This window comes from Oryza glaberrima, chromosome 6 (assembly GCF_000147395.1).
Source record: "Oryza glaberrima chromosome 6, OglaRS2, whole genome shotgun sequence".
Classification (NCBI taxonomy): domain Eukaryota; kingdom Viridiplantae; phylum Streptophyta; class Magnoliopsida; order Poales; family Poaceae; genus Oryza; species Oryza glaberrima.
The window spans coordinates 22,799,575-22,814,092 of NC_068331.1; the positions used below are offsets into that span (position 1 = coordinate 22,799,575).

General features: G+C 40.2%; 1 protein-coding gene across 1 annotated transcript; it reads left to right on the plus strand.

Moving 5' to 3' along the window:
• The first annotated feature begins 3,789 nt into the window (after window positions 1-3,789).
• On the plus strand, window positions 3,790-10,157 carry LOC127776625 (calcium-dependent mitochondrial ATP-magnesium/phosphate carrier protein 2-like). Its single transcript, XM_052303107.1, has 5 exons — window positions 3,790-4,361; window positions 6,616-7,401; window positions 7,493-7,583; window positions 7,662-8,076; window positions 9,741-10,157. Exons 1-4 carry the CDS (start codon window positions 3,884-3,886, stop codon window positions 7,852-7,854), a joined length of 1,548 nt encoding a protein of 515 aa, XP_052159067.1. The 5' UTR covers window positions 3,790-3,883; the 3' UTR covers window positions 7,855-8,076; window positions 9,741-10,157.
• The last annotated feature ends 4,361 nt before the right edge of the window (window positions 10,158-14,518 follow it).

Sequence of the window (14,518 nt, forward strand, 5' to 3'; positions counted from 1 at the left end):
TTGTCAGCTACACATGGTCAATGTGCCTGTCTGGAGAAATTATTTCTGCATGAACTGTATATCTCCTTTCCAATCTTTGAATTGGACCAAGACAGAGCAGACTTGTAATCTTGAGTCAAACCATGCTGCTTTCTCCAAGTTTTAATACATGGACAAGGATTTCTATACTTGACAGTAACAACGTCACATTCTGGGAAAAGGTAGTAGGAGCAGTAAGTTTCAGAAGCATGTTTACCTTTTTAATATCACTGGCCAGTGACCAGAATTTGAAATTTCTAAGTGAACTGTTTACCTTGAATTTTCTTTCACTAGGTCGGTGCTTTTTCTAGATTGATAGTTTCAGCAGTGAAAGCTATCTCACATTACAGTTAGCCTATCACCTTCTATGCACTGCTTGTAGTCTGAATTTGGTTGGCCAACTTGTCTGGAATTCTGAAGATTTCAGCTGGTCCTAGCATTTGCCTGAACCAAGATACATCCTGGTAGTACTGAAAATTGTAGGTATGCTTTGTTGAAGAGTGACTTGCTCATTCAGCTTCAGCAGTGAAAGCTACCTCGCATTACTCTGACCCTATCACCCCTATGCTATGCTTGTAGTCTGAAATTGGTTAGCCAGCTTATCTGAAAGTCTGAAGATTTCAGCCGGTCCTAGCTTATCTGAAAGTTATAGGTATGCTTTGCTGGAGAAATGGAGAGTGACTAGCTCATTAGCTGTTCAGACTTGACTTGACTCCTGGATAGTTAGGTAAATCAATAGGTGACACATTGGGTCAGAAGCTTTAGTACTTCTATTACCTTTTGCCAGTGTGCTTATCCTTGTAAATTGTAATTTCCCTGACCTATTGTCGGAATTCAAGTATATTCTTGGCTTGAAGGCTTGAAGTTGCCTCTGACTATGCCAATGCTTATTACTCACTGCTGTGTGATTCTCTGAAGATCAAGAAGCACTTTTCTCATGTTATAGCTCTGTTGCAGAGGAACCTCCCTGTCAGAGTGTCACCCTCTCAGATGCTGCTTGTTGCACCAAATTTTGGTGCTGATCTGGTCTTTCAGTTGTAACATGGAAGTTTTGGAGAAAATGGTAGCCAGACCTGCTCTGCTTTGGACCAGCTGATGCTTCCCAGCTTTCCTGCTTTTGCCATAGTCTTTGGTCATTTCCCTTTCTTCTGTATTAAGCCTATCCCTTTCCATATTTATTCCCCATTTCTCAGTGTCCATACATCCTCCAAACAAAATAAGCCAAACGTTGGCATGATTGAGATTCCAGGGGAAATATTTAAGGTGCAAATTGGGCAGGACGCTACAAAGATCGTTCGAGTTGAATAGGATCGTCAGGTCACTATTAACCATGGATTCCCCGTTGAAAATATTTCTTTGTAATAAACTGAAGCCTACACCATTATCTAAACAAAAACTCAGCCTACATCATGTAGATCATGAATTTTCATTTTTGGGGTTTATTTGTAATCTTTGCAGGGAGAGTGAAAATTTTCCAGGCCCTGCTCTTTTCTGTTATCATGTTTTTCAAATTGTTAAATAGTATGTTTTTTAAAAAAAAGTTCTATATATAAGTTATTTAAAAAAAATAAATAAATCTATTTTTTAAGTTTATACTATAGTTAATACTTAATAAATTATGTGCTAATGAGTTTGTCGTTTCTTGTGCGTGGAAAACTTTTCCTACAATATGAGACTCAGCCAAGTATGATATTGGTCAATCATACTAGCTCAAAATAATTGTAATTGCCATTTGAAATACTTGTACTAGGAATTTGTTTAATATTAGAACCGGAGTACCTGGACCTACCTTAGATATGATTCTTGAATTAGGCACCTATCTATCACAGCTCATTCTCACATGCGTACAAAACGATGGGGCTGAAAATAAGCACGAGGTGGTTGTACAGGACGGTAGGTATTTTAAGTAGTATTAGCAGCAGCTATTACTTCCGTTCTATATTACTTGTCTTTTTGAGTTTTTGTTTGTCAATGTTTAATCATTTGTCTTATTTAAAAAAAATTTGAATTATTATTTATTTTATTTGTCAATTGCTTTATTATCAAAAGTACTTTACATATGACTTATCTTTTTTTATATTTGTATTAATTTTTCAAATAAAACGAATGGTCAAACGTTACAAATAAAAAGTCAAAAACGTCACTTATTATAAGACGGAGGGAGTAGAAACAAATCTCGTGATCACACCATCATACATCACTGTCCATCAGTCTCAAAATCAGAATCACTTGCACTTCGCTGGCTCGATCAAATGTATTCAGACACCAGCAAGATACACGAAGGGGACTACTAGCATTCACAACTCGCACGAGGTTGGACCATCCACCCGACCTATATGCAGGAGGTGGTCTTAGCACTCAAGGGAAAAAAAATATAAATATATGAGATTTTCTTTTCTAAGGCCCCCTTTGATTCAAAGGAAATTTATAGAAATTTTAGAGGATTTTATTCCTATAGGAATTTTTCCTACAAAACCCTTTGAATCAAAGGAATGAACCCTATGAAATCCTATGAAATTCCTATGGAATGTCTCTTCCCATACAAGTTTTGGAGGAATTTTAACAAGAGGTAAAACCTCATGGAAGTTTAACAAGAGGTAGAACCTCATGGAAAAAATCCTTTGAGTCTTTATCTCTCCTCAAATTCCTATGTTTTTCCTGTGATCCAATCAAACGGTCATTCCTATGTTTTTTCTGTGTTTTGCAATCCTCTGTTTTACACTTACATTCCTGTTAGAATCCTATGTTTTTCCTATTTCTCCGTTTTTTCATTCCTGTGATTCAAAGGGGCCCTAAAATTGTTTCTTTTATCAGGTTGCTTCTTCTCTACCGAATCATACCAACATACCAACGTACCAACAAATATCTAATTCTTTTCTACCTCTCAATTGAACTGTCTCGACGAGTGCTTTCTATGGATACAAAACGTTCACCTTAGACTATCGATGCTATTCAACGGTTCTATCGGGTTGGTATTTTACGTGTAGGGTTTGTGATGTGAAGGTCCGAAGGGTGTTTGGGAGATGGCATGCTTAGAGAGCGACTGAGGAGAAGACAATCCAGTGAAGGGTAGCGAGTTCAATGTGACACGACGCGTCGGTGACACCAATATAGCTAAGTCCTACGGACAATGGCAAGTGATGTAGGTGGCGGTGCCACGACAGGTCTAACAAGACACGAGATGTAACATGAGCATAATTTTTATCGACCCCTCATTTTTTCTCACAGTCAGAAAAAGAACCATGCCAATAAAGTCTTATCGAAAATGTTTCATGTGATTATGTCATAGTGCTAGTATTATATTTAAAAAAAAATCTTTTCTACTCCGTCTAATGTTGTTTAGGATTAATAATGGTATATAGAAAATAGTAAACATATAAGATATAAATATTGTAGTGTCAATGCAATATTATTGTTTTTATTGTCTTTTTTTCTTTATATTTCCAAAACTACCTCCAGGCTTCTTGGAATGGAACTGCGGAAGAATTCATTCATTTCAAATAGTATTGTTTATTATTCGAGAAAAGATCTCCACGTGACCACGTGGATATCTAACCATCCGTCCCCCATCGCACGGCACCCTTCTGCCCATACCGATCCAGCCGCGCGCCCCTCCCACACATACGGATTTTTCCCGTATTCCATGAGCCCCAAAAATACGGTATTCCAATACGTATACATACATACATACATACCGTATGCAGCCTCTCACATCCACGTATATTCCCTTCCCCTTCTCCAACCTTTCCTCCTCTTTCCATTCCCATTCCATTCCCCAAACCAACCCAACCCACCACCACCACCACCGGCGCCGCCGCCGCCGCCGCCTCCCCCTCACCCCCATTCCTTCCTCGCCGCCGGCGCCATGCCCGGCGCGGCGGCCCATGCGGTGGACCCACGGGGCGGCGCCTCCCCGCCCCCCGTCGCCAAGGCGGAGGCGGCGACGGCTGCAGCGGCGGCGGCGGGAGGGTGCGAGCCGGCGCGGAAGGCGGGGGCGGTGACCATGGAGCACGTGCTGCTGGCGCTGCACGAGACGGAGGCGGAGAGGGAGGCGCGGATCCGGGAGATGTTCGCCTTCTTCGACGTGGACGGGCGCGGGCAGCTGGACTACGCGCAGATCGAGGCCGGGCTCGCCGCGCTGCAGATCCCCGCCGAGTGCAAGTACGCGCGGGAGCTGCTCCGCGCCTGCGACCGCGACCGCGACGGCCGCGTCGGGTACGACGACTTCAGGCGGTACATGGACGACAAGGAGCTCGAGCTCTACCGCATCTTCCAGGCCATCGACGTCGAGCACAACGGCTGCATCCTCCCCGAGGAGCTCTGGGACGCGCTCGTCAAGGCTGGTATGTATGCGCTCGCCTCACCTTCACCCTCACCTTCCGCAGCCATTGATCGCCTCCTTCCCGTGCTGTCACACGTCGCTCCGCTGTCCGTATTCTGACGTGTTCGGCGAAATGTGGTTTCAAACGCATTATTACTTTACTTGATTGTTGCTGGATGCTCGTGGTGAATTTGTAGCCATACATTGGAATTGTTCCTTTTTTTTGGTTTTGGTTTACTCGATGGGTAGATGTGTGTTGTAATGTTTGAAGACGGGAAGAAGTCCTTATGCGGCGAACAATGTACTGATACCAATGGAGCTTAATGGTACTTGTAGGGAACATTCAATAAGGCGGTAGGCACTAGATGGTCGGCATGTCCAGTACCTAGGTCCAACGCGACTAGTGAAACCAAGCAATTAGTGAGCATATCACATAAAAGTTAAGACAATAGAACACTAAAATATGAGCACAAGAGCCCTCAAGGATAGTTCGGTTGACTAAAGCACCATCTAATGCCTAATTGGTGCGGCCACCGGTCACCTAGCGCCCAATAGTCACCTAGGTGGTACACTGGTACCTAGCCTAGGGCTGAGTTTTAGAACAGTGTCATCTACTGACATTGAGTAGTGGAACCTTGGGAGCATCTGAAAATTTTCAGTTAACATGCTACTAGATTTTGTCCATTTTCCCACAATATTTGAGGAAGGATTGAGCCTAACCACTTAGTAGTGGCATGACTATGATCCTACGGGATCACGTTTCACTAGTGCAATGTGAACTTGGATCTCTGAAATCATTTTCCTATCAGTATTGCATATTATTGCCTGCTGAATGTAATTATTCTGTAGTTAGATTCACTGGAACTAGGGCTGATCAACATAAGACATTGTATTTGCCATCACATCAAACAGGATAAGCCTTGTATTTGCCACCGCTCACAGGTTTTCATATTAGGTGTTCATCTACCATATATAAGTGTTGAAGCTCATAGAATCCAATCCTATTGATGCGTTGCATTTGTCCTAAATCCTCTCTTGTCAAGCAGTTCCACATATTGAGTTCCATATTTTATTAAATTCATTACAATAACCTGCTTCCACTGAATAAGTTGAATTGGTTCCTCATTTTTTGACTGATTAATGTTGGATTTTATGCTTCGTTAATCTTGTGATATATAGTTATGAGAGCAAATATATAGCCTCAAAGACTTATCAGTTTCTTGTTAGATATTAGATTGTTACAGAGTCCAAAAACTGGAGGCAGTTTAAGAGTGCAAACGTTTTAGTTATTTTCCTTATTCCCTGTTCAAGGCGAACTCTATTAGTTTCAGAAGACTGAATCCCTTATTGATACAGCATATAGATCCAAGACTATGTTCCCATACTAAGACTTTCGTAGTATAGGCAACCGAATTTGAGTGCCTCAGGTGAAGTCGAAGCATTCTCACATGATAAAATCACTTCAAGGAGGTGGCTGAAGCAGCTTCCAATCAATTGGGCCCAAACTTTTGGCCTTGCATAATTAGTGAAAGCTGGCCATGGTGAGTACCATGTTCCTTTTTTCAAATTTTAGCACGGGGTATATGAATTCGATTTAGAGGTAATTGTAGCTGGCCAATGCATTATCTAAGTGGAATTCCTTAAGGTGAATTTAGGTAGGTGGTATATTTATGATTTGTTTTGAACTGGTACGGAGTAACATACTAGCTTGACTTGAGAACTAATAATGATAAAACTGGTATATCAGCTATACCTTCTCATGCCAAAGCTTGACGTGGATGATTTTTGTAATAGAATATTTCTCAAAAGGCTGAGAAGAAAGATTAAATGTGGTAGGGCGGTCTTTGTTCAGGAAGTTTTTTTTGCATTGAACATTTAGTTAAGATGGTTTTAATTTCAACCATATCACGGAGCAATTCATATTAGATTACAATTCTTCATTCAGAGTTGAAAACACTATCATCTTAAGTTCTTAACTTCATGTGATCATATTTTTGTCTCAAGTATGACCAAAAATAATTTTCTTTCCTATGGATGTTGAGCTTGCAGGAGAGCACAATCTGACTTTGCATTATTTAGCTATACCTTATTAATTTATGGTATCTTCTACCAAAAATATACCTTCTGTCAAATTTAAAAAAGCATACACATTGTTTGCTTCCTTGGTTCTGCTTTGCCTGAAGTCTTAAATATATTCATAGTTGGGTTATTTAGAGATTTTATTGTTTGCACATCCATAATATATCTTACAAGCAATGTCAGCTTGTTGTTTGCAGGTATAGAGATTGATGATGAGGAGCTTGCACGGTTTGTCGAGCATGTGGACAAGGACAACAATGGAATTATTACTTTTGAAGAGTGGAGGGACTTTCTTTTGCTATATCCTAATGAAGTAACCATTGAGAATATTTATCATCACTGGGAAAGAGTATGTCTTGTAGATATAGGTGAACAGGCTGTTATACCAGAAGGCATAAGTAAGTCGGTCAATGCAAGTAAATATCTGATTGCAGGAGGGATTGCAGGTGCTGCATCTCGTACTGCAACTGCACCTCTTGACCGCCTTAAAGTGATCATGCAAGTACAGACTACACGAACTACAGTCATGCATTCAATTAAGGATATATGGAGCCAGGGTGGCATGTTAGCATTTTTTAGAGGGAATGGATTGAATGTTGTGAAAGTTGCTCCAGAAAGCGCAATAAGATTTTATGCCTATGAAATGCTGAAAGAATATATTATGAAGAGCAAAGGAGAAAATAAGAGCGAAGTTGGTCCTTCTGAACGTCTTGTAGCTGGTGGTTTGGCTGGTGCAGTAGCACAAACAGCAATTTATCCCGTAGATTTAGTGAAAACACGACTGCAGACTTATTCATGTGTGGATGGTAAAGTACCTAGTCTTGGTGCATTGTCAAGGGATATATTGATGCACGAGGGTCCTCGAGCATTCTATAGAGGTCTGGTTCCATCTTTGCTTGGTATTGTCCCTTATGCCGGAATTGATCTTGCTGTATATGAGACATTGAAAGACGTATCCAAGACATATATCCTGAAGGATAGTGGTGAGCCTCCATTCAGAAACTGTTTCTGTTTCCTACCCTTTTGCTTTTCAACTCCGTTTCTTGATTCTTGAATTTTATCATGGTTGTGTAGATCCTGGTCCTCTAGTACAACTGGGCTGTGGGACTGTATCAGGAGCCTTGGGGGCAACATGTGTTTACCCTTTACAGGTTATCAGGACAAGGTAAGAATGCATTGTCGACTTGTAAAGAAAAGAAGCAAACACACACTCTTTCTCAACAGTACTTTTAAATATTTGTAGACTGCAAGCTCAACGAGCCAATTCAGAATCTGCATATAGAGGTATGTCTGATGTATTCTGGAGAACGCTACAGCATGAGGGTGTTTCTGGATTCTACAAAGGAATCCTACCAAATCTTCTTAAAGTGGTGCCTGCAGCAAGTATTACCTACCTAGTGTATGAAGCAATGAAGAAAAATCTCTCCCTTGATTGAATTACGGAGCTGTTTGGCAAATCGGCCATCATTTATTGACATGGCTGACTGTAGAGATAATGACGATACATGATTTTACTGGTTAAGTAGCTACTTTTTTGAAGTGCAAGACGGTGCCTTCAGGACAGAATTTGAAGCTATGGTGGTATCTCTCTTAATTTTCATTTCCCAGAAATGAAGCGATAACCATCAGATCATTGAGACATCTTTGCTGGCGTACTGGTACAATTCCTAACTGTCATGTTATATCACAACAGTTATACTTGACATGCCCTTCTGTTCTTTATAACAACTCCTTTTTGTACATACACAACTACTTTATGCCGCTGCACATACTTGGAAGTGAATAGTGAACAACATAACTTATATTAGCAGCCACAGCGACTAGAGCTGATGATGTTTCTTAGGAGTTAGCTTATGTAATTATGCTTAATCAGCAAGCTTGAAAACTGAGCATTTTGTCCTTTTTTTCCCTTGATCCTGTGACAGAGAAACCCAGTGGGTACTGGAAGCTAAATGCCTAAAATTTGCTGATCCTGGTGTACAGTTTAACTGTGCTCATATGGATAGTTAATACTCTATAATACTTTAGTCTTCTAGAAGTGGAACATACTGTAAGAGACAGCTATCGTATGCATAACTTTTTTTTTGTATCATAGCTGAATATACCTTGGTACCATGAATAGACTTGAATAGACTTCAAAAAAAGTGAAAGACTTGAAAAGGACTATGTTAATACTTTAGTTTATTATTTAGTTAAGCTGCAGGATATTCAGAGGTATGAGTATGGACCCAGTATAAGTTAAATGTGTGTGCATATTAATGGCCAAAGTAAGATCGAATTTGACTGATACTAGATCTGGAATCAAATATGTTAATGGCCAAAGAACCTGAAAGGTACAGACGGAAATCCATTCCATACTGTTTTTGCAGCTAAATCTGCTTGCTCGTCCTCCTCCTCCGATCTTGTCTATTACATTAATGCACACGAGAGCGTCTAAACATTAGGACATTTCAATTTCATTATATGTGCCAATCACGGAATCACCTGCCGTGGAAGTGACTAAATATTTTTTTTTCCTGTTAATAATATTTGTATGTCCTGGAATATCAATGGGATCAGTTCTGTTTGGAAGCATGATCTCTATATGACTTTATAAGGTGATGAAATGAAATGTTGTTTGCTTTGAATGAAGAAACATTATTAACTTGTATAGAATAGTTAGCTTGAAACGTTATGAGATTTGTGGTCTATTTTGTCTCCTTGAAAACCGTATGTATAAGTGGTACTTCTGTTCTAGATGCCCTGGTACTTCAAAATAATAGGAATAAAAACAACAATTTAATTATCTTTTCTTTGTTATGAGCCTTGATTCCAGATTTCAGGACTTGGGAGCATTGCCGTGGCAAACTAGTACTAAGTATGCCCAGAGTTTAACGAATCTTAGTTTGTACTCATTGTCCCATACAATTCATGCAACTGATAACAAATATGCTTGTTGAAATCTGTCGAATATACAGCTGGCTCTTTTCATGTGTCAGGTTCTAATTGTATTATTGGAGCCAACTTCATAGCATTACTGCAATATTGTTTGCCAATAGTTTCAATTCCACTCCAAATGAACTATGTTACCTACTCTCTCTGTCCACGAATATAAGGGGATTTTAGCTATGCACCTGGGAGCACTTGTCCATGTATATAGTCAAAATACCTTATATGTGGACGGAGGGCCTGATCCTTGGTGAATTATGATACTGTTCTAATTCAAGAGTTAGTTTATGAACATGATAATTTGTTCAGTTATTTAAACTTGTAACTCATGTTCTCACAGATCTGGACAAATTCTCTTCTTTATGACTCATTTCCTTTACTTTTGACATTTCAGTAAGGCATCGTTTGCTCCGAGTTAGCTGGTCCTCGTGAATTCCTGAAGGCTTATTTTGCCCCTGTCCTGGGGTGAGTTTTGTTAGTCAAACTGTAAAACACAGGAAAACACTCTTTAACTTAATTTACCATTCCTTGTGCTCCTGAAATTAAAGAGGAGCTTGACCTTTACTGACGACGAAATTGCCCTGCAGAAAGGGTGCTGGTTATACATGCCTGTATTGCCCCTTGGCTACATGCCAAAAAAGTCAATGCCTACTGTATGTAATAATCTGCCAGCTTTACCAATATAACTTCCTTATGGTTACCCTGTTAAATGAATACGCAAATGACCCGGTGAGCAGTGTAAAGACCGGTAAAATGCCCCTCAAATTGTATGTGTACATGTATATATATGTGCTTAGAAGTTAGAAGTTGATCCCTTTCTGGACTGCTTACATGGCAGTCTTCTCTTGTTCCATAAGCAGTGGTACTGTGGCTTGCTCCATACTTTCTGAACTGGCATTCTCAGAAACTTGTGGAAGTTTCAATAGCTGCCAACGTTTGTGCAGAGCAAGGAGATGGTGTGCTGTCAGCTGCCATTGTTGTTTACCTGTTGTTATCAGAACATCAGTGGTCACTCATGAGAGGCCTTGTGCTGCTGTGTGGCATGTAGATTGGATACTCCCAATTCAGATAAACTCTTGAGCAGCCATGTGTGCAGTATGATTAGAAGGAAGCTTCTTGATGAAAAGAGTTGAGTGCCTCGAGAGGTTGATGTTTCACAGTCTCTGGGTTGTTCTGGTCTTCTAGAAGCTCTCGCAGTTGGATGAAAGCTACTCGGTTGGAAGAGCTTGAGAAGTGGAGGGGAGCTGAACTGGGCAACCGGGGATGTAGACGTAGGGAGAAACCGCGCAGAAGCTTCCTGTTCCTGGTGCTAGCTGGTGATGCTGGCTGCAGCCTCTTGCGTTGTCTCGTGTCTCTCGTCCACCCGCTTCTCCACTATCCCTTTTGGATTTAGAAATCGCCGTTTCTTGACCAGCTGACCGAGGTCTAGTGTTTATAGGCACGTGAATTGTTGCCAGAAATAACCTTAGTAAAGTTTGGCATTATGTTGTCACCAAATTTTAGTGATTATGGATGTATTTGTTTGTAGGCTTATCAAATTTTGATAGAGTTTAAAGTGGATGTATTTTGAAAACTACTAAAGTTTAATAGGGTAGCAACGGTGGTGGAAGCCACTCATAAGAACACATAGACGGAGACTATACTCCTCTCCAACAACACGTAGTGGCTTTAATTTTACAAGTTGCCCATATCAATTTCTATTTTAGTTCACGATATTATCTCAATTTATATACACTATGTCCATAATTTTACATTAAACACTCTAAAGATGGGGTATTAGCATAACCCTCCTCACCATTTCCCATATTCTCCTTTCTCACCTGACATGCTCCTCCTTGGCACATGCCAACAAGCACTCTTGGGCACCGTCATCGCTTCATTTCTCCTCTTATATGACCTCAACTTCTTCGGCCGACGAGCTAGCCATCAGCATAGATCAAGGCTGGTTAGGGCTGAGAGATTATCGTCAGGTCGATTTTTCACTGTCAACCATCAAACAAGCAAAGACCTCGCTAAATCTGGTCATGAGCGTGCCAATGCTAGCTACAAACTTGTTGAATTTGGTCAGATCGAGGCGACGTGGAGCAACGAAATAATAAGATTAGGGTGGCGCAGAGGTAAATCGGTGCAACATCCATGGTGGTGGGCCCCTTTTCTCCCTCCCTCATCATCAGCCATCTTCCTCACCCTCTCTTCACTTGTCCCTGGCAATGAGCACCGCCGCCTTCTTTCATATTTGACATATCTAACCGTACTCCGCCTCTCCCTAGTTCCAGATTTGGCCTTCACTGCTTGGAGCTCGAGGGTATGGCCTCACTCAATACGGTTTGCAAGTAGATCGTCTTAACTAGACACAAATTCCTTTTGCAAGACATGTGTAGTTCTGTTGTGGGGCATGGGCTTGACTAAAGTGGAGGCATGGCTCAGATGTGGTAAGCCGAAACCACAAATCTACTTGTCAGTTGTCATGTTGTTACCATGTGAATGGTCCTCTAGGAATAGAGAATTTCTTTATATCTGTCTGATGTAAAAAAAAAAACCTCACACGTGCTACTTCTATCTTAAAATAAATCAATTTAAGATTGGAGACACTACCTAAATCTACTACTATAAATCTGGAAAAAGAAACTTTTAATCTAATGTTAGATTGGTTAATTTTAATGGAGTAGGTTTTAGGATCCTAGCACTGCTAATTTTACGGTTTTACCACACCAAGCAGCGACGACCTCTCAATTTGACGAATTGAGATCTAGTGAAGTCCTAACTATGACTACAAGTTAGGAACTGCATATCATCTCAGCCATCCATTTTTTCAATAAACGGTCTAGATCTGATGCTACAATGTTGATGCTACAGTAGTTTTACAGTTTTTTTTCGTGTGAACAGTATTTGATAGATTTTGGACCCTCGGATTTGCATCAAAAGGTCCTAATGTGACTGCTTATGTTGCAATCACACTAGGTGCTGCACCGGATCCAAATCCCAATCTGCCGGGTCACCACAGAGGCGACAAGTGTCCCCAAACTCCCAACAGCGACGTCTCCCGGGACGCCCTAGAAGGACGGATCCTGTCACCACCACCACCACCGTACTCCTACCATAGGATCTCCCAACGTGACAGCCAGCGCGGGACCCTCCCTTCGATTTGCGTCACGGCACGGCAGCGATCTCTCTCTTTGCTATGCTTCGCTTTCTCCTCCGCTTTCGCACTTGGCAGGCGACGGGGAGAGCCTCTCCTCTCCTCTTTCCGTGACGAAGCCGTCGATGCCGCGGTCGGCCACCAATGAGATCATAGGCAGCAGGGACGCAGTACAAAAGGGGAGCCACAGCGTGTTGGGTTTTGTACTGCAAATCCCCGGGCGGATAGGGGATAAGAACAAGGACGCCTGGGAAAAGTAATCATCAGAGAGAGAGAGAGAGAGAGAGAGAGAGAGGGCCCAGGTGTTTAAAAAGAGAGAGAGAGAGGGCCAGGGAAAAAAAAAGCAGGTTGTAGGATTATCTAACACAAGAACACCAGGACAGTAGCTGAATCGACATACCTCGTGCAAACATTTCCCATGAGTTCATGCCTTGTTTTTTTTTTTTTCTTGTTGCCAATTCTATATTTTCCAATTTCTTGTATTTTAGTGGTATTTTTTCTCTAAATTTTCTTTCTAAGGTTTTAGATCATTAGTTAACCCAATTCCAATCATTGATGTGTCACCGGGCACGGATAGCTTTTGTATTTTTAGCTATTTTAGATCATATTAATTATTATATTACTTTAAAAATTACTCCCTCCGTTTATAATTCGTTTCATATTATAAGTCATTTTTATTTTCTCATCAAACTTCTCTAAACTTTAATCAAGTTTATAGAAAAATATAATAACATCTGTAGCATCAATTTAATTTCATTACATCTAATATTGAATGTATTTTGATAGTTTATTTGTTTTGACTAAAAAAGGTCAAAATGAAACAAAGGTACTCCCTCCGTACTCGTAAAGTAAGTCGTTTGGACAGCAACACGGTCTCCAAAACACAACTTTGACTTCTTGTTTCTATAAATATTTATTGAAAAGTGATATATGTGTACTTTTATAAAAGTATTTTTCAAGACAAATCTATTCATATAATTTTTATATTTTTAAACTCATCAACTTGAGAGTTATTCATGATTTATATTTCTAAGGTTTGACTTAAACATTATCCTAAATGACTTCCTTTATAAGTACGGAGGGAGTACTATATAATAAGTATGTGGAGGACAAGATCCTCAAAAAAAAAAAAAAAGCTTCGCCACTAATTCGAATACAACTGCAGGTGATTATCTTTTCATGGTTTAAATGAAATTATTGTCACATGAGAAATGGACGATCTTTCCTACCAAGGATTTATAAATGGCATTGTTGGCTACTAGGTGTCCAAAATTCCCCAATTGGGGATAAATCTATGTAAACTCAAAAGTATAAGACAATAAATTGTCTTCAATTTGTGTCGACCTTGTTTTCTTGGTACATTGAGTACCCTAACCATTTTAACTAGTGAATTCAGCACAATGCTAGACAACAAAAGTAGTGCAAAAGGTTGTTCCTTCCATTACACATAAAAGGAAAAGAAAAGAGCTTCAGAAGAGCAATTGTTTGTACAAGAGCGCAAATAGTTGGGTTATAGTTCCACTCTAATTGGATACTCTAGGTCGTTGCAAGCAAGCATTTCCGATGCAATACTAGTACTATAGCTACCTATATCCCATAACTTCCAAAAGGGAAAAAGAACTCTGTATGTACGTCATCCATGGAATCTAGGATATTCCCATTTGCTAGAGTTTATTCATAACAAATCTTCCATTAGCTTCAATTGTTGAGCTCTTTCAACATCTCTTTCAAGAGACGTCAGCGTTTGGTCGATAGTGTCCCTTTTGTAAGTTGCGGTCTAACTAAGCTATCACAAGAGAACACGGCATAAAACATCGGTTTTTATCGGGAACTATAGGTGAATATTCATCCTGATTGGTTGCAGTGATCATTAGATACGATGTGACAATATTGAATTAGATTCTACTTCAACCATCCATATATTTCTTCACAGCATATATAGTTCAACTTCAGGAGATAGGAAGGTGGCATATTAACGGTTTAATTAAGTTGTCATATGTACTTTGTATATTCTTGAAGTCATGATGATATAC